The sequence below is a fragment of the Gigantopelta aegis genome, chromosome 8 (assembly GCF_016097555.1).
Source record: "Gigantopelta aegis isolate Gae_Host chromosome 8, Gae_host_genome, whole genome shotgun sequence".
Classification (NCBI taxonomy): Eukaryota; Metazoa; Mollusca; class Gastropoda; order Neomphalida; family Peltospiridae; genus Gigantopelta; species Gigantopelta aegis.
Genome location: NC_054706.1, coordinates 80,928,476 through 80,949,292, shown reverse-complemented (window position 1 = coordinate 80,949,292; position 20,817 = coordinate 80,928,476). Strand labels below are relative to the sequence as shown.

At 40.1% G+C, this 20,817-nt stretch overlaps 1 protein-coding gene across 1 annotated transcript in view; it reads left to right on the top strand.

Annotated features, from left to right (window-relative positions):
* LOC121378759 (serine/threonine-protein kinase/endoribonuclease IRE1-like) overlaps positions 1 to 20,817 on the top strand; it is a 120,212-nt gene that overhangs the window by 66,345 nt on the left and 33,050 nt on the right. The window contains exons 11-15 of the mRNA XM_041507061.1: positions 5,732 to 5,861; positions 8,872 to 9,134; positions 13,595 to 13,733; positions 18,241 to 18,331; positions 20,662 to 20,791. Coding sequence (XP_041362995.1) covers positions 5,732 to 5,861; positions 8,872 to 9,134; positions 13,595 to 13,733; positions 18,241 to 18,331; positions 20,662 to 20,791 — 753 coding nt within the window. The remainder of the gene's footprint in view (positions 1 to 5,731; positions 5,862 to 8,871; positions 9,135 to 13,594; positions 13,734 to 18,240; positions 18,332 to 20,661; positions 20,792 to 20,817) is intronic.

The window sequence follows — 20,817 nt, the reverse complement described above, 5'->3', positions numbered from 1 at the left end:
TGGTTTACAAGCAGTAGCTATTATCGAATGCCGACTGGAGGCGTGGCCGACTGTACATGTAAAACGAGACGTCATTGGCTAATATAATTAGAAATTTTCATTATCAGCTTGTAGAAGATTAATCCAGTGACCAATAAAAAGTAGTCTTACAGCTGGGTTTGTTCATGCACCTCGTGGCTTTGCTTGGCTTTGTTCGGCTTTGTTCGCTTTGAATTTTTTTTTTACAAAATGGACGACGACGTATTTCTCAATTCTGATGATGATAGTATTTCGGAATTTGAAGGTTTCACGAACGATGACGTACTCGATTTAAATAACAGTAATTCGGATGTAGACTTAAGTAGCGATAGTGACGACATACCATTGTCACATTTTCGAAATAGACGGAATATCGGTAGGACTCTTACACTGGCCTGTTGTGCTGGGTAAAAAATGGACATGTAAACAATGCAGTACACAAGGCATTCGACGTGAGCCAGCCACAGGCTGTGAACAGTGCAATGTGAACCTGTGTGTTGGATGTTTCAAGCAATACCACAAAGCCAGATTTCCAGTATTGTTTCAGTGAAAAACCCCAAAATCAATCAGAACTTCCTGACAATTACCAGTTACGTTTATTAAAACTTTTGTTTATTTCTGTTATTTATAGACAATTAAACTACTTTTTTACAATTACATCATATAAAATAATATATGTTCTTCATTAATTGCACATAATTAAATAGCTCACAAAATTTGATGCAGATTTGTTTATTGATTAAGTTAAGAGTTATTTTTGCTGCAGTGCATGAAATCTTGTGTTTATGCTTTAGGGCACCAGCAGGTAAACACTGCCTAGGGCTGGAATTCAAAATGGCCGCCAGGCCTCAAAGAGTTAACCTATCATAACAATTCTTCGTAGAAATAACGAAGATTATTGACAAACTTAATTATAGCCGAATATTGCCGAAAATTATACATCGCTACAACAAAAATTACGTAAATAAAATAAACAATTCTAACTTAATTATCTTCTCAAATGGTATCCCAAAATACAATATAACATTATTATTGTTTAACCCCTCCCCAAATATTACACAACATGATATTAACTATAAAATCAAACCTAAACATTACAATATTGTATGGTCTCATGCCACGGTTTGGAAAATCAATGGATCAGAATGATCGTTCCTGTAACTTTACCCATCAATAATCTGATTCATAGAAGGCTGATTAAAGTGCTAATAGTGTGCTAGAAGATGTTAGTATAAGAAGTTCAGAAACCAAGAATAAAATTAAGAAACCAAACATAAGTAGAAAAAGGACAGACAACAAATCAGATTATTCAGGAAAGTATTGGAAATATACAGATTTGTTACATAACTAATTCATTTCTTGCACTTACTTTCTAATGCAGAGCGATTTTTATCATTGCTTGAATCCAAGATTGCTAGCAAAATGGCTGCAAAACAAAAGAAATGTCCAAGTTTAAGCAAAACCACAAAGAACAATAATTATTGTGGGTACCGAGTGCAAGTTTCAGCTAAACATGAGGCTTTAGCAAACCAAATATTCTGTAAGGTGCCAGATTGTGACATGGTTTGGCCAGATTGTGACATGGTTTGTGCCAGATTGTGACATGGTTTGTGCCAGATTGTGACATGGTTTGTGCCAGATTGTGACATGGTTTGTGCCAGATTGTGACATGGTTTGTGCCAGATTGTGACATGGTTTGTGCCAGATTGTGACATGGTTTGTGCCAGATTGTGAAATGGGGATGTTTTAACAAATAGTCAGGAGGTTTAGCGCTCGTGAACAGTTTGACTGATACCACTGTCATCTGCCATGTGACATTCACTCAACATTCTGTAACCTCTGGGGTAGTTGACAGAAGTAACAACTCCGTGAACAGTTTGACTGATACCATTGTCATCTGCCATGTGACATTCACTCAACATTCTGTAACCTCTGGGGTAGTTGACAGAAGTAACAACTCCGTGAACAGTTTGACTGATACCAATGTCATCTGCCATGTGACATTCACTCAACATTCTGTAACCTCTGGGGTAGTTGACAGAAGTAACAACTCCGTGAACAGTTTGACTGATACCACTGTCATCTGCCATGTGACATTCACTCAACATTCTGTAACCTCTGGGGTAGTTGACAGAAGTAACAACTCCGTGAACAGTTTGACTGATACCAATGTCATCTGCCATGTGACATTCACTCAACATTCTGTAACCTCTGGGGTAGTTGACAGAAGTAACAACTCCGTGAACAGTTTGACTGATACCACTGTCATCTGCCATGTGACATTCACTCAACATTCTGTAACCTCTGGGGTAGTTGACAGAAGTAACAACTCCGTGAACAGTTTGACTGATACCACTGTCATCTGCCATGTGACATTCACTCAACATTCTGTAACCTCTGGGGTAGTTGACAGAAGTAACAACTCCGTGAACAGTTTGACTGATACCATTGTCATCTGCCATGTGACATTCACTCAACATTCTGTAACCTCTGGGGTAGTTGACAGAAGTAACAACTCCGTGAACAGTTTGACTGATACCACTGTCATCTGCCATGTGACATTCACTCAACATTCTGTAACCTCTGGGGTAGTTGACAGAAGTAACAACTCCGTGAACAGTTTGACTGATACCAATGTCATCTGCCATGTGACATTCACTCAACATTCTGTAACCTCTGGGGTAGTTGACAGAAGTAACAACTCCGTGAACAGTTTGACTGATACCACTGTCATCTGCCATGTGACATTCACTCAACATTCTGTAACCTCTGGGGTAGTTGACAGAAGTAACAACTCCGTGAACAGTTTGACTGATACCACTGTCATCTGCCATGTGACATTCACTCAACATTCTGTAACCTCTGGGGTAGTTGACAGAAGTAACAACTCCGTGAACAGTTTGACTGATACCACTGTCATCTGCCATGTGACATTCACTCAACATTCTGTAACCTCTGGGGTAGTTGACAGAAGTAACAACTCCGTGGGTCGACATATATTCAGGTTTATTCCGTTACCATCATATCAAACCTAGAATAAAATACATAACACTTGTAAGTGTGGTTTTCCATGTCACGTTATACTGGCCTTGGTGGCATCATGATTAGGCCATCGGTCTACAGGCTGGTAGGTACTGGGTTCGGATCCCAGTCGAGGCATGGGATTTTTAATCCAGATACCAACTCCAAACCCTGAGTGAGTGCTCCGCAAGGCTCAATGGGTAGGTATAAACCACTTGCACCGACCAGTGATCCATAATAGGTTGAACAAAGGCCATGGTTTGTACTATCCTGCCTGTGGGAAGTGCAAATAAAAGATCCCTTGCTGCTAATCGGAAAGAGTAGCCCATGTAGTGCCGACAGCGGGTTTCCTCTCAAAATCAAAAATGTGTTGAGTGCGTCGTTAAATCAAACATTTCTTTCTTTTTCTTTCCATTTCTTTTTCTTTCCATGTCACGTTATAGACTTGGTATATAAAACATATATGAGTACAAATATATAATAAACTCACCAGCAACATCTCATATCATTGATTTACATCAATTGATGAGGTTGTGAAACCCTTAGAATCAGCACTTGGCACTGAATAAAAAAAATGTCTGACCCTTTGAAGATTCCAGAAAAGAGTGAGCAAGAAGGGTAGTAAGTGATGAAAAGGTAAGAAAAGCATGTATGACCCTGGTCAGTCCCATGTCACTGTCAGGTCAAGTCATGTCATGTCATGTCATGTCATGTCACTGTGGTCAATACTTTCCAGTTCATATATATATACAGGGTTCTCATTCATCCAAGAATATTGAGAGTCCATGGACTCATTCAGTTGGAAAGTGAAAGAGTTAAGTGTATATATACAGGGTTCTCATTCATTCAAAAATATTGACAGTCCATGGACTCATTCAGTTGGAAAGTGAATGAGTTAAGTGTGTATATACAGGGTTCTCATTCATTCAAAAATATTGACAGTCCATGGACTCATTCAGTTGGAAAGTGAATGAGTTAAGTGTATATATACAGGGTTCTCATTCATTCAAAAATATTGACAGTCCATGGACTCATTCAGTTGGAAAGTGAATGAGTTAAGTGTATATATACAGGGTTCTCATTCATTCAAAAATATTGACAGTCCATGGACTCATTCAGTTGGAAAGTGAATGAGTTAAGTGTATATATACAGGGTTCTCATTCATTCAAAAATATTATATACAGAATGTCCAACATACAAAATATTTTCACTACCACCTTACCAACATCTAAAAAAAAAAAAAAAGCTAAAATAAAATTTCACCTTTCTATCAAGGTTACTAATTCAATCCACACACTAAAATTTGTTGTATTAAACTTTTGTTTGTAATTATAGCAACAAGTATCTTCAACCAGATCGATATAACAAAACATAATTGGTGACTATTATTAATATTTCGGCAATTGCGAAAGATTTTTTTTCCATCACGATTTTTAGAACCAAACATTTTCAACCAGTTTGGTTCAGTTGATCCGCCTCACGGTGTGAATAAGTGCTGTTTGCATTTCCACGTGGCCAGTCTACTATTCAGTAGTGTATTGCCAGCTGCTTGTCGTAAAGCTAGAAAACGGGATTAAATAAAATGAAATACTGTTGCATTTTTTATATTAAATGTTTGATTACTAGCAACAACAAGTGTTACATTTTATTAGTCATGTTTTGTCGTACCGGTTAATGTTGTAAATCTGGGTCACGTGGTTGAGTTAATTTCCACGAAGTGGGTGCATTGAATGATTGACGAGGAATACATATTGTTTCTCACTTATATACAACCAACTGATTGTACCAGTTAATACTAATTTCCACGAATTTTTATGAATGTTGCCGATTTACTTTACAGTAAATTTAGATGTTAAAAAAAAAATCGTATTGAAGTTAAATAAAAATAAAAATATAGTGCGTTCACAGGGACGCATGTGTATGCAATATGGTGCGTCCCATCCTTGATCGCTGCGTCAGGGACCCGGGACTCCGGGTCCGTGAGAACCCTGTATATATATATATATAATGAAAAATAATTAATCAATGATTATTTAGCATATAAATAACATCTGGTTACAATTAGAAAGAAAGAAAGAAATGTTTTATTTAACAACGCACTCAACACATTTTATTTACGGTTATATGTCGTCAGACATATGGTTAAAAACCACACAGATTTTGAGAGGAAACCTGCTGTCGCCACTAGATGGGCTACTCTTCCGATTAGCAGCAAGGGATCTTTTATTTGCACTTCCCACAGGCAGGATAGCACAAACCATGGCCTTTGTTGAACCAGTTATGGATCACTGGTCGGTGCAAGTGGTTTACACCTACCCATTGAGCCTTGCGGAGCACTCACTCAGGGTTTGGAGTCGGTATCTGGATTAACAATCCCATGCCTCGACTGGGATCCGAACCCAGTACCTACCGGCCTGTGGTTACAATTAGGTAAAAAACAGTCTAGTGAACGACTGTGATCCCTTGTCCTGAACGTGTTCTGTATTCGACTGATGGGCGATGCTGGGCAGAGTCTGTTGCCTCTTTTCCGTCAAGTTCGTTAGTTACAAACTACAACAGTCGATAAGCAGTAATTTCTATTTAGTGGCAGTTTATATCTCAATGACGGCAATTGCCTCTATTGCATTTGTTGAGTTCGAGCCCTGCACTCGGGTCGTGTTCTCTATGGTCATATATTGATTATTTCCTAAGCCGAAGAACCAGGCACCCCTGCTGATCGAGGGTCCTGTTACCGAGGAGAAGGCATCGGGAAAGCAAGGACTTCACCGAGATTCCGTGTCGGATACAACGTTCAACAGAGGACCTGGTGTACTGGTTATTGGTAAGTCATCCTTTCAGATACAACGTTCAAACAACGTTCAACAGAGGACCTGGTTTACTGGTTATTGGTAAGTCATCCTGTCAGATACAACGTTCAACAGAGGACCTGGTTTACTGGTTATTGGTAAGTCATCCTGTCAGATACAACGTTCAACAGAGGACCTGGTTTACTGGTTATTGGTAAGTCATCCTGTCAGATACAACTTTCAACAGAGGACCTGGTTTACTGGTTATTGGTAAGTCATCCTGTCAGATACAACATTCAATAGAGGACCTGGTTTACTGGTTATTGGTAAGAAGTCATGTCGAATACAACGTTCAACAGAGGACCTGGTGTACAGGGCCCATATTTTCGAAGTTATCTTAGCCTACGAAATCGTAAAATCATTGTAAGCTATGACGTCACTATGGCGTGTGTTGTAGTGACGTCACAAACTACGACGGTTTTACGATTTCGTAGCGCTAAGATGGCTTCGAAAATATGGGCCCTGGTTATTCGTAAGTCATCCTGTCGGATACAACATTCAACAGAGGACCTGATTTACTGGTTATTGGTAAGTCATCATGTCGGATACAATGTTCAACAGAGGACCTGGTTTACTGGTTATTAGTAAGTCATCCTGTCAGATACAACATTCAACAGAGGACCTGGTATACTGGTTATAGGTAAGTCATCCTGTCGGATACAACATTCAACAGAGGACCTGGTTTACTGGTTATTGGTAAGTCATCATGTCGGATACAATGTTCAACAGAGGATCTGGTTTACTGGTTATTGGTAAGTCATCCTGTCGGATACAATGTTCAACAGAGGACCTGGTTTACTGGTTATTGGTAAGTCATCCTGTCAGATACAACGTTCAACAGAGGACCTGGTTTACTGGTTATAGGTAAGTCATCCTTTCAGATACATCGTTCAACAGAGGACCTGGTGTACTGGTTATTGGTAAGTCATCCTGTCAGATACAACATTCAACAGAGGGCCTGGTGTACTGGTTGATGGTAAGTCATCCTGTCAGATACAACATTCAACAGAGGACCTGGTTTACTGGTTGATAGTAAGTCATTGTGTCGGATACAACATTCAACAGAGGGCCTGGTGTACTGGTTGATGGTAAGTCATTCTGTCGGATACAACGTTCAACAGAGGACCTGGTTTACTGGTTGATAGTAAGTCATTGTGTCGGATACAACATTCAACAGAGGGCCTGGTGTACTGGTTGATGGTAAGTCATTCTGTCAGATACAACATTCAACAGAGGGCCTGGTGTACTGGTTGATGGTAAGTCATTGTGTCGGATACAACGTTCAACAGAGGACCAGGTGTACTGGTTGATGGTAAGTCATTGTGTCGGATACAACGTTCAACAGAGGACCTGGTTTACTGGTTGATGGTAAGTCATTGTGTCGGATACAACGTTCAACAGAGGACCAGGTGTACTGGTTGATGGTAAGTCATCCTGTCAGATACAACGTTCAACAGAGGACCTGGTGTACTGGTTAATGGTAAGTCATTGTGTTAGATACAGCGTTCAACAGAGGGCCTGGTGTACTGGTTAATGGTAAGTCATTGTGTCGGATACAACGTTCAACAGAGGGCCTGGTGTACTGGTTAATGGTAAGTCATTGTGTCGGATACAACGTTCAACAGAGGACCAGGTGTACTGGTTGATGGTAAGTCATCGTGTCGGATACAACGTTCAACAGAGGGCCTGGTGTACTGGTTGATGGTAAGTCATCGTGTCGGATACAACGTTCAACAGAGGACCAGGTGTACTGGTTGATGGTAAGTCATCGGATCGGATACAACGTTCAACAGAGGACCTGGTTTACTGGTTGATGGTAAGTTATCGTGTCGGATACAATGTTCAACAGAGGACCTGGTGTACTGGTTGATGGTAAGTCATCGGATCGGATACAACGTTCAACAGAGGACCTGGTTTACTGGTTGATGGTAAGTCATTGTGTCGGATACAACGTTCAACAGAGGACCTGGTTTACTAGTTGATGGTAAGTCATTGTGTCAGATACAACGTTCAACAGAGGACCAGGTGTACTGGTTGATGGTAAGTCATCGTGTCGGATACAACGTTCAACAGAGGACCAGGTGTACTGGTTGATGGTAAGACATCCTGTCGGATACAACGTTCAACAGAGGACTAGGTGTACTGGTTGATGGTAAGTCATCGTGTCGGATACAACATTCAACAGAGGACCTGGCGTACTGGTTAATGGTAAGTCATTGTGTCGGATACAATGTTGAACAGAGGGCCTGGTGTACTGGTTAATGGTAAGTCATCGTGTTAGATACAGCGTTCAACAGAGGGCCTGGTGTACTGGTTAATGGTAAGTCATCGTGTCGGATACAACGTTCAACAGAGGGCCTGGTGTACTGGTTGATGGTAAGTCATCGTGTCGGATACAACGTTCAACAGAGGACCTGGTGTACTGGTTGATGGTAAGTCATCGTGTCGGATACAACGTTCAACAGAGGACCAGGTGTACTGGTTAATGGTAAGTCATTGTGTCAGATACAACATTCAACAGAGGGCCTGGTGTACTGGTTAATGGTAAGTCATTGTGTTAGATACAGCGTTCAACAGAGGACCTAGTTTACTGGTTATAGATATATAGATACATTGATGCAAAGATAGATACATGGATATTATTTATGAACAAAATTAGAACATATGTTGCATGAAATTGTTTTACATCACTGTTTTCATTAAACTTAACACTGGCTGTTTTCTGTAGGCTACAATGAAGTCCAATATCATTAAACTTAACACTAGCTGTTTCCTGTACATGCTACCATGAAGTTCAACATCATTAAACCTAACACTGGCTGTTTTCTATAGGCTACCATGAAGTTCAACATCATTAAACTTAACACTGGCTGTTTTCTGTAGGCTACCATGAAGTTCAACATCATTAAATTTAACACTAGCTGTTTCCTATAGGCTACCATGAAGTTCAGCATCATTAAACTTAAAACTGGCTGTTTCCTATAGGCTACCATGAAGTACCTGACCCATCATCCTGGACGTTCAATCCGCGGCCAGGAATCACAGACAAGTCTGAGAAGATCATCAAGGTAGACCCATCCTCGCGTTCAAGTGTCGCCAACACAAGTGGTGGTAGCGGCGGCGACTCTGCTCTGGAAGAGAAAGGGTTAATGGTGTATCTACGGAACCTCGGCGTCGACTGGAAGTTCCTTACCACTGTGGTGCTCCTAGTGGTGACCATCGTCGCTGTCGTGTACTACTTCCCACGGGTGAGTGGCCTGTACTACTTCCCACGGATGAGTGGCCTGTATTACTTCCCACGGGTGAGTGGCCTGTACTACTTCCCACTGGTGAGTGGCCTGTACTACTTCCCACGGGTGAGTCGCTGTACTACTTCCCAAGGGTGAGTGGCCTGTACTACTTCCCACTGGTGAGTGGCCTGTACTACTTCCCACGGGTGAGTCGCTGTACTACTTCCCAAGGGTGAGTGGCCTGTACTACTTCCCACGGGTGAGTGGCCTGTACTACTTCCCACGGGTGAGTGGCCTGTACTACTTCCCATGTGTGAGTTACTTCCCACGGGTGAGTGGCCTGTACTACTTCCCACTGGTGAGTGGCCTGTACTGCTTCCCACTGGTGAGTAGCCTGTACTACTTCCCACGGGTGAATGGCTGTACTACTTCCCAGGGTGAGTGGCCTGTACTGCTTCCCATGGGTGAGTGGCTGTACTACTTCCCACGGGTGAGTAGCCTGTACTACTTCCCATGGGTGAGTGGCCTATACTGCTTCCCACGGGTGAGTGGCCTGTACTACTTCCCACTGGTGAGTAGCCTGTACTGCTTCCCATGGGTGAGTGGCTGTACTACTTCCCACGGGTGAGTAGCCTGTACTACTTCCCATGGGTGAGTGGCCTATACTGCTTCCCACGGGTGAGTGGCCTGTACTGCTTCCCACTGGTGAGTAGGCTGTACTGCTTCCCACGGGTGAGTGGCCTGTACTACTTCCCACGGGTGAGTGGTTGTACTACTTCCCAGGGTGAGTGGCCTGTACTGCTTCCCATGGGTGAGTGGCTGTACTACTTCCCAGGGTGAGTGGCCTGTACTGCTTCCCATGGGTGAGTGGCTGTACTACTTCCCACGGGTGAGTAGCCTGTACTACTTCCCATGGGTGAGTGGCCTATACTGCTTCCCACGGGTGAGTGGCCTGTACTACTTCCCACTGGTGAGTAGCCTGTACTACTTCCCATGGGTGAGTTACTTCCCAAAGGTGAGTAGCCACACTACAATTGTTCTTCATCCAAGAGTATCTTTAACAGATATCATTGTTTTCACACAACTGATTGTGGTTATAGAAAACAGAACAGAAAGTGATGTTAGAAAAACAAATGTCTATAATAGTGGTGATTAGTATATTACACTGATTGTGTTATATATTGTGTTATATTATATGTTATATACTGTCTTATATATTGTTATGTATACTGTGTTATATATAGAGGCTATTTCATGGGTCTATTTATTATATACATCTTTCTTAATTTTTGTTTTGCTTTTTGTTAATATTTTTCGCTTATCCTATCGAAAACACGTAACATCATGATATATTTGTTCAGATGAAACTTTTCCAGAAAATTTCCTTGACCATAGACTTTTTAAAAGAAAATTGAATAAAAGTTATCTTTAGTTATTAAATTAACATTTATTTAATAATACTGCTGTACAAACATACATGACAAAGTGATCCTCCAAAACCCACAAAAGCAAAACGAATCGAACGCTGTTAAATTTTAACTTACACACTCAATGACAGAACATTTTGTCATCATTATTTGACTTCATATTAAATTCGTTTTAGATATTTTATTGTAATTCACTTATATCCAGTTTTTATAGGTACAGTTATTTAAATTAGATTTATTTATTTTTCAAATATGATAGATGCATCAGTAATCATCAAACTTAAATACGAACAAACGACACAAGGGGAGATAATTTAATCATGAACTTTTACAAAAAAAGAAATACGATTTCTATATTTTCAATGTGGTTAAATATGACTTTTCACTGGATATCTCTTTTATGGTTTCTGTAGATCTATATATACTGAACAAAATAAGAAACTTCCGCTAACTCTGCTTGAACATAACTTGATGAAAACAAACCGGAGGAATAATTGTTATATATGCCTTTAAAGAGTGTTCCATGATGCATCGTTTTATGCAAAAATCATGGCCATAGGTTAACAGAAACTGGGAGAACTTATGGTAGGGGTTAAAAAAAAAAAAAACCCACTTAATAACGGGTATGACCACCTCTTGAATTGACCACTGCAGTGCATCGCAGGCGCATAGAATTGACTAAAGTGTTGATTTCTGCCTGTGGAATATTGTTCCATTCCTGAATGACCGCTTGACGAAGTTCGTTGACGTTAGCGGGTGGGTTGGGACGACACCTCAATCGTCTGTCCAGACTATCCCAGACATGCTCGATGCGGTTGAGATCAGGACTTTAGCGGGCCAGTCATCAATGAAATCAATGTTATTTGTCCTAAGAAAATTTACAGTGTCTCTAGCTGTATGAGAGGTGGCATTATCATGCTGAAAAATCGAGATGTTGGCGTTGTTATGGAACAGGAATGATGTGATGAGTGAGAATGTCATCGCGGTAACATTGAGCATTTAAATTGCCATCAATGACGACTAGTGGTGAACGATAACCATGGGCAATGGCTGCCCAGACCATGACACAACCCCCACCCACGAAACGATCTCGTTCAAGAACACAACAGTCAGCATAGCGTTCATTTCTCCTACGGTAGACATGCACCCTGCCATCACCACGTTGTAAAGAAAATCTGGATTCATCCGAAAAAAGAACGGTATTCCAGCGTCGCCGTATCCAACGAGTGTGTACACGTGCCCAGTTAAGACGATTTAGACGATGACGTTACGTTAAAACCCATCCGACGTAAGGACGTCGTGCATGTAAACTGTTCTCCCGCAGACAATTACGAACAGTTTGCCCACTGATTCGGTTATTATGAAGCCCAGGTGTGTTAGCAGCAGTAGCAGTGGCAGTTTGGAATCGATTGCGCAAATGCGTGTTCATGATATAGCGGTCTAGACCACGCGTTGTAACACACGGATGTCCACGTCGTGGCAAGTCGTTGGTACTTCCTGTCGTTCGAAATCTTACACGAAGATTTCGTATCGCTCGACTAGAACTCCCAACATGCCTTGTAACGTCTTCTGTCGACATGCCAGCATCAAGCATGCCAATCGCCAGTTCGTGTAAATTATTGGGTATTCTTTGCATACTAAAAATGCTACAATGTAAATAACTAATTTTTTTACAAATTTTGAAGCGTTTTCATTCACTTGACAACAATGTCAGTAAGACAAGTAAAACAAATTGACCGAATACTATACGGGACATGTCGAACCATGCATGCACATGGAAATTGAATTTCACGTTGTCAACGATTAACAGTGCAAAAATAATCGATAAAATTCTTGAATCCTGATAATACAGCTCAATGCTAATACTACCTATATAATTTCATTACACAATGAATTCTTTAACACAACAAATACTATATGTACAAATCGGAAGTTTCTTTTTTTGTTCAGTATATTTCACTTCTATGTATATAATAAATATAGAATACTAAACGAGCTTACCATTTTTATGAAACAAATTAACAGTTAACACTATTCATGAGTTTCATAAAAATGGTATGACAGGTAAGCTAGTTTAGTATTTTATTTATTACAAATCAAATGCAAACAACGCACAACACAAAAGTAAGCAGATGTCAAGACCTAATACACATTATTTTTCTATGAATTGGGTCAGCAAGTGATCTACATCACACATAAACATAAACGACATCATAATGAGCAATGAGACGTCAGCAATGTACAGTTTAGATTTTGGCGCGAAGTTGGATTAATTTTCCGTTAATGGGGTGTTTAAATTCACAATAATGACTGATTGGTGATCGGACCAGTAAATATTGAGCTGAGTGAATGGGATTGACTAGATATGACACTTACATTATGTAGCAGTTTTACGACCGACCCTTGCTGCAACATTGTTGTAGCTTCGTACACAATAGGCCCAAATATAACAGTCTATCTTATCTCATATTTTGTAATGGTACACTTTTAAATTACACTAGTTTGTTCAAACAGGGTTATAATCTCTGAAAATAAATTTTCAAAAGCAATTTTGCACTTAATGTTTTCTACCATTCATAAAAAGGACGCTTCATGCACTCAGTTTATTTTATTGCAGGGAGATATAAAGTGACATCATTCAAATACCAACATCATTCAAATTAAACACCACCACACTATAGGCATGCCAATATTACACTAGTCAGATATTGAGTAATTGTTATGACATGAGCAATATCTTACACGTGTGTGTAATGAATAGTGTTATGTATTGTGTTTACAAAGAACTGAGAACTCGATTAAACCATCGTGCCAGTCTGGGTGTGCCAATATTACACTAGTTAGATATTGAGTAATTGTTATGACATGAATAGTATCTTACACGTGTGTAATGAATAGTGTTATGTATTGTGTTTACAGAGAACTCGATTAAAGCACCGCACCAATCTTGGTGTGCCAATATTACACTAGTTGGATACTGAGTAATTGTTATGACATGAGTAATATCTTACACGTGTGTGTAATGAATAGTGTTATGTATTGTGTTTACAGAGAACGGAGAACTCGATCAAGGTGATGCTGGAGAAGCAGCTGGAGGAGCAGCGTCGACAACAGCGTCTCGCTCTCCACCGGCAGCAGTTTGTACAGACAACCGTGTCGCCCACCCTCACCGACCTCGAGGAGGAGAAAAGTGAGCAGACTTTACTTTGTTCCCCAATAGAGTTCGTTCTAGTGATCTGCTTCGTGCTAGTGATCTGCTTTGTGCTAGTGATCTGCTTCGTGCTAGTGATCTGCTTCGTGTTAGTAATCTGCTTTGTGCTAGTGATCTGCTTGTGATCTGTTTCGTGCTAGTGATCTGCTTTGTGCTTGTGATCTGCTTCATGCTAGTGATCTGCTTCGTGCTAGTGATCTGCTTCATGCTAGTGATCTGCTTCATGCTTGTGATCTGCTTCGTGCTTGTGATCTGCTTCGTGCTTCTGATCTGCTTCGTTCTAGTGATCTGCTTCATGCTAGTGATCTGCTTCGTTCTAGTGATCTGCTTGTGATCTGCTTCGTGTTAGTGATCTGCTTGTGATCTGCTTCGTTCTAGTGATCTGCTTCGTGTGAGTGATCTGCTTCGTACTAGTGATCTTGTTCGTGTTAGTGGTCTGTTTGTGATCTGCTTCGTGCTAGTGATCTGTGACGTGCTAGTTATCTGCTTCATGCTAGTGATCTATGATCTGCTTCATGCTAGTGATCTTCGTGCTAGTGTCATAGGATTCCTCTCCACTCCATTTTTCCATGCTGGGTTTTTTCACAATTTCTTGGTCGGGTAGGTTTTACTCAGTGTGTCGAGCACTTGCCTGAGGTGTAATAGGTTGCAGGTTCAATTCCGACGTATGGGCTCAGGTTTTTGTTGCCTGTCCCAGTCATTGCCACATGACTGGTATATCAAAAGCTTGTTTAGACATTGAGCTACGTGTTAGGTGTCTGGGACTGTGAGTTAGGGGTTAGTTGTCTGGGACAATGAGTTAGGGGTTAGTTGTCTGGGACTGTGAGTTAGGGGTTAGTTGTCTGGGACAGTAAGTTGGAGGTTAGTTGTCTGGAACTGTGAGCTACGTGTTAGGTGTCTGGGACTGTTAGTTAGGGGTTAGTTGTCTGAGACAGGGAGTTAGGGGTTAGTTGTCTGGGACAGTGATTTGGGGGTTAGTTGTCTGGGACTGTGATTTAGGGGTTAGTTGTCTGGGACAGTAAGTTAGGGGTTAGTTTTCTGGGACTGTGAGTGAAGAGTTAGTTGTCTGGGACAGTAAGTTAGGGGTTAGCTGTCTGGGACAGTGAGTTGGGGGTTAGTTCTCTGGGACTGTGAGTGAAGAGTTAGTTGTCTGTGACAGTAAGTTAGGGGTTAGTTCTCTGGGACTGTGAGTGAAGAGTTAGTTGTCTGGGACAGTAAGTTAGGGGTTAGTTGTCTGGGACAGTAAGTTAGGGGTTAGTTGTCTGGGACAGTAAGTTAGGGGTTAGTTCTCTGGGACAGTAAGTTAGGGGTTAGTTCTCAGGGACAGTAAGTTAGGGGTTAGTTGTCTGAAACAGTGAGTTGGGGTTTAGTTGTCTGGGACTGGGATTTAGGGGTTAATTGTCTGGGACAGTAAGTTAGGGGTTAGTTCTCTGGGACTGTGAGTGAAGAGTTAGTTGTCTGGGACAGTAAGTTGGGGGTTAGTTCTCTGGGACTGTGAGTGAAGAGTTAGTTGTCTGGGACAGTAAGTTAGGGGTTAGTTGTCTGGGACAGTAAGTTAGGGGTTAGTTGTCTGGGACAGTAAGTTAGGGGTTAGTTCTCTGGGACAGTAAGTTAGGGGTTAGTTCTCAGGGACAGTAAGTTAGGGGTTAGTTGTCTGAGACAGTGAGTTGGGGTTTAGTTGTCTGGGACTGTGATTTAGGGGTTAGTTCTCTGGGACTGAGTGAAGAGTTAGTTGTCTGGGACAGTAAGTTAGGGGTTAGTTCTCTGGGACTGTGAGTGAAGAGTTAGTTGTCTGGGACAGTAAGTTAGGGGTTAGTTGTCTGGGGCAGTGAGTTAGGGGTTAGTTCTCTGGGACAGTAAGTTAGGGGTTAGTTCTTTGGGACAGTAAGTTAGGGGTTAGTTGTCTGAGACAGTGAGTTGGGGGTTAGTTGTCCGGGACAGTGAGTTAGGGGTTAGTTGTCTGAGACAGTGAGTTAGGGGTTAGTTGTCTGGGACAGTGAGTTAGGGGTTAGTTCTCTGGGACAGTAAGTTAGGGGTTAGTTCTTTGGGACAGTAAGTTAGGGGTTAGTTGTCTGAGACAGTGAGTTGGGGGTTAGTTGTCTGGGATAGTAAGTTAGGGGTTAGTTGTCTAGGACAGTGAGTTGGGGGTTAGTTCTCTGGGACTGTGAGTGAAGAGTTAGTTGTCTGGGCCAGTAAGTTAGGGGTTAGTTGTCTGGGACAGTAAGTTAGGGGTTAGTTCTCTGGGACTGTGAGTGAAGAGTTAGTTGTCTGGAACAGTGAGTTGGGGGTTAGTTGTCTGGGACAGTAAGTTAGGGGTTAGTTGTCTGGGACAGTAAGTTAGGGGTTGATGTCTACGCTTATTCAGCACCCTATGTTTAATTACATCTTTAAAAAATGTAACCCCCTACGCTAATTCGGCACCCAACACTTATTACAGTTCTTAATTTATCAAATGCTTACATATAGCCTCTATTAGGGGTACCGATTTCCGTCGATCACAGAATCGCGGACGGAATTGCAAATCTTAAACGGAATTTACAGTTTTCCGAGTTGTCAAGTAAAATGCCAACTTTTGTGGTCCGATAATACATTTATTTATTTATTAATGTACATACATTGTTTTTCTGCTTAATTGATCTTTGAACCATTAAGACACAACAAAGTATGTTACTCTACGACAAAATGTAAACACACGTTTCCGAACATTGTTGGCCGTCATTTTGTTTTTATCGCTCGGCTCAGTTCGGTTTTATTCGGTTGGGTAAATTCCTAGGATATGTTCGATTGAGTGCTCGCCTGTAAATCGATGCAACAGTTCATGCAAGCACTTTATATAAATTAATCAATTACACTTCAACACTTCATCTTTTCACCAAACACTGAAGACGGGGGTATCGAATTCTTAAAGGTAAATATGACTTTTTGTTAATACTAGAGTAGATAAAGTACAGTTCCTTTAGGATAAGTGGAACTGGCCCAAACTTTATCTACATTCTTTCCTCTTTTTATATATATTTTTTTGCATTACAAATTCCACTCACCTTTTTATTTTCACTTGCAAATAGAGTTTATTAGAAATTAGCAAGAAAAATTAGGCAGAGTTACATCCCCTTACCGCATTCCAGTTCCGGCGCGTTCCGCTAACAGCTGGCATGGCCGATGACCACAGTTGTTTGTGAATCTTCAGCTGAGATTTATGTATGCCAGCCCCTGGCATCATAAGTGTCCCCCACCTATGCTTTAAAAATAAAGAATGATACAGGTCAAAATTAAGTTGATGAAATTACGTTTTGTTATAATTGACCATGTGTTAAATATAGGAGATGAATCTAGCGAGCTGTCATCCACCCTGATTGTTTTGGTTTTCTTGCATAGAACTTTTGGATTTTTTTTCAAAGCTGCAATCTCGCCTCACATTAATTATCATAATTTCATTTAAATGTACAAACACACTTACAGTTTTAATTGTGTGTGACAGTGACACAGTTGTAACAGATAATAGAAACATATGTTTATAGTGAACACATTTTTTCATACTATGAAATTTACTACATGTTATTTATTTCTGAGCTGCTTGTTTTCTAAATTACATGTACACACAACAATAGTATATTTTTGTTATTTCCAAAACACTTATTTTTATTTTTATGTCAAACCAAATTGGTTTCATTACTAGTAAATTTTTACAGTTTAGCTAAATTTCCAGACCCTATGCTAATTCCGCACTCTTCTCTTATTGTTTTTTTTTTAAATTTCCACACCCTATGCTAATTCCGCACCCTACTTTTAATTGATTTTAGAAAATTTTCCAGACCCTATGCTTATTCAGCCCCTATGTTTATTAGGCACTCGAGAGTAAGTTAGGGGTTAGTTGTCTGGGACAGTAAGTTAGGGGTTAGTTGTCTGGGACAGTAAGTTAGGGGTTAGTTGTCTGGGACAGTAAGTTAGGTGTTATTTGTCTGGGACAGTAAGTTAGGATGTTTGTTGTCTGGGACAGTGTGTTTTCTCTGAAATGTGTCCACTATTGTTAATTCATAAAGATGACAGCTTAAAACCACCATGACTGAAGCATGTTTTATTGTCAGTGGTCAGTCTGTGACTTTCTGAATGTCAGTGGTCAGTCTGTGACTTCCTGAATGTCAGTGTTTAGTCTGTGACTTCCTGAATGTCAGTGTTTTAGTCTGTACTTCCTGAATGTCAGTGTTTTAGTCTGTACTTCCTGAATGTCAGTGTTTAGTCTGTGACTTCCTGAATGTCAGTGTTTAGTCTGTGATTTCCTGAATGTCGTCGGTAGTTTAGTCAGTAGTTTAGTCTGTGACTTCCTGAATGTCGATATTTTAGTCTGTGACTTCCTGAATGTCAGTGTTGTAGTGTTTGATTTCCTGAATGTCAGTGTCTTAGTCTGTGACTTCCTGCATTTCACTTTCTGAGTTTCAGTGTTTTAATCTTTAACTTCCTGTCATGAATTTCAGTGTTTTCATTTCAGATTTACCTCCAGGATTTATCAAAGTTGGAAAAATTATTTTCAATCCTAAAAATGTACTGGGACATGGATGCGAAGGAACATTTGTATACAGGTAAGACTTGATTGTTTTCAGTAATGTATATATATTTTATGTGTCATTTATTAGTCCCCTACCGGTCCAGTTGGGACGATAAAATGTTTCTCCATCCTTCTGTCTGTACATCTATCTGTCTATTCCACTTATGGTTTCCAGATGGTTTTTTCACAATGCCTCAAGATATTTTATACATACAGGTAGCTTTATCATATTCTATTACAGAACAAGTTTGACATTCATGGTGATTTACCCATTTGTCACAGAGTTATGACCCTTGAATTTAGAAGATATAAAAATTTGTTGGGCCCGGTAGGGGACATTTATTGCTTTAGCAGTACTCAGAATTTTTTTTTTTTTAATATTTACTTTTTTCTTTTTCTTTTTTCTTTCTTTTTATCTGAAATTTATTACAAAAGGAATATAAATGTTAATAGTGAGTTATAAAGAAAATAGTGCATAATTTCTTTCAGTGTATTAGGTTGCTATCTTACAGCATCATGGACGCCTCTATATAAAACTTCATTAATTCATCTTATAGCATCATGAACGCCTGTATATAAAACTTCATTAATTCATCTTATAGCATCATGAACGCTTGTCAATAAAGTTAATTAATTCATCTTATAGCATCATGAACACCTCTATATAAAACTTCATTAATTCGTCTTATAGCATCATGAACACCTGTAATATAAAACTTCATTAATTCATCTTATAGCATCATGAACGCTTGTATATAAAACTTCATTCATTCGTCTTATAGCATCATGAATGCCTGTCTATAAAACTTCATTCATTCGTCTTATAGCATCATGAATGCCTGTCTATAAAACTTCATTCATTCAAGATATTTTAGCTGATTGGAAACAAAAGTTAAATGGCGGGACGTAACCCAGTGGTAAAGTGTTCACCTGATGCTGGACATTTGTAAAAGATAATTTGTTCTATTGTTATGTATAATGCACACACCCATTTTTAACTTTGACATTTTGAGGAAGATTTGACATAGTGGTACCACCCTCTCAATAGTTCTAGTTTGTAAACTTTGAGAGGAAGATTTGACATAGTAGTACCACCCCCTCAATAGTTCTAGTTTGTAAACTTTGAGAGGACGATTTGACATAGTAGAACCACCCAGTCAATAGTTCTAGTTTGTAAACTTTGAGAGGAAGGTTTGACATAGTAGAACCACCCAGTCAATAGTTCTAGTTTGTAAACTTTGAGAGGAAGATTTGACATAGTAGTACCACCCCCTCAATAGTTCTAGTTTGTAAACTTTGAGAGGACGATTTGACATAGTAGAACCACCCAGTCAATAGTTCTAGTTTGTAAACTTTGAGAGGAAGGTTTGACATAGTAGTACCACCTCTCAATACCTCTAGTTTGTAAACTTTGAGAGGAAGATTTGACATAGTAGAATGACCCCCTCAATAGCTCTAGTTTGTAAACCTTGAGAGGAAGATTTGACATAGTAGAACGACCCCCTCAATAGCTCTAGTTTCTAAACTTTGAGAGGAAGATTTGACATAGTAGTACCACCCCCTCAATAGTTCTAGTTTGTAAATTTTGAGAGGACGATTTGACATAGTAGAACCACCCAGTCAATAGTTCTAGTTTGTAAACTTTGAGAGGAAGGTTTGACATAGTAGAACCACCCCCTCAATAGCTCTGGTTTGTAAACTTTGAGAGGACGATTTGACATAGTAGAATGACCCCCTCAATAGTTCTAGTTTGTAAACTTTGAGAGGAAGGTTTGACATAGTAGTACCACCTCTCAATACCTCTAGTTTGTAAACTTTGAGAGGAAGGTTTGACATAGTAGAACCACCCCCTCAATACCTCTAGTTTGTAAACTTTGAGAGGAAGATTTGACATAGTAGAATGACCCCCTCAATAGCTCTAGTTTGTAAACCTTGAGAGGAAGATTTGACATAGTAGAACGACCCCCTCAATAGCTCTAGTTTCTAAACTTTGAGAGGAAGATTTGACATAGTAGTACCACCCCCTCAATAGTTCTAGTTTGTAAACTTTTAGAGGATGATTTGACATAGTAGTACCACCCCCTCAATAGCTCTAGTTTGTAAACTTTGAGAGGACGATTTGACATAGTAGAACCACCCAGCCAATAGTTCTAGTTTGTAAACTTTGAGAGGAAGGTTTGACATAGTAGAACCACCCCCTCAATAGCTCTGGTTTGTAAACTTTGAGAGGACGATTTGACATAGTAGAATGACCCCTCAATAGTTCTAGTTTGTAAACTTTGAGAGGAAGGTTTGACATAGTAGTACCACCTCTCAATACCTCTAGTTAGTAAACTTCGAGAGGAAGATTTGGTTGTTTTTCAGGGGAAGATTTGACAACCGAGATGTGGCTGTGAAGAGACTCCTCCCGGAATGTTTTAGTTTTGCAGATCGTGAGGTGGAGCTGCTCCGAGAGAGTGACCAGCATCCAAACGTTATCCGCTATTTCTGTATGGTGAGAATATTTAACATCCAAACATG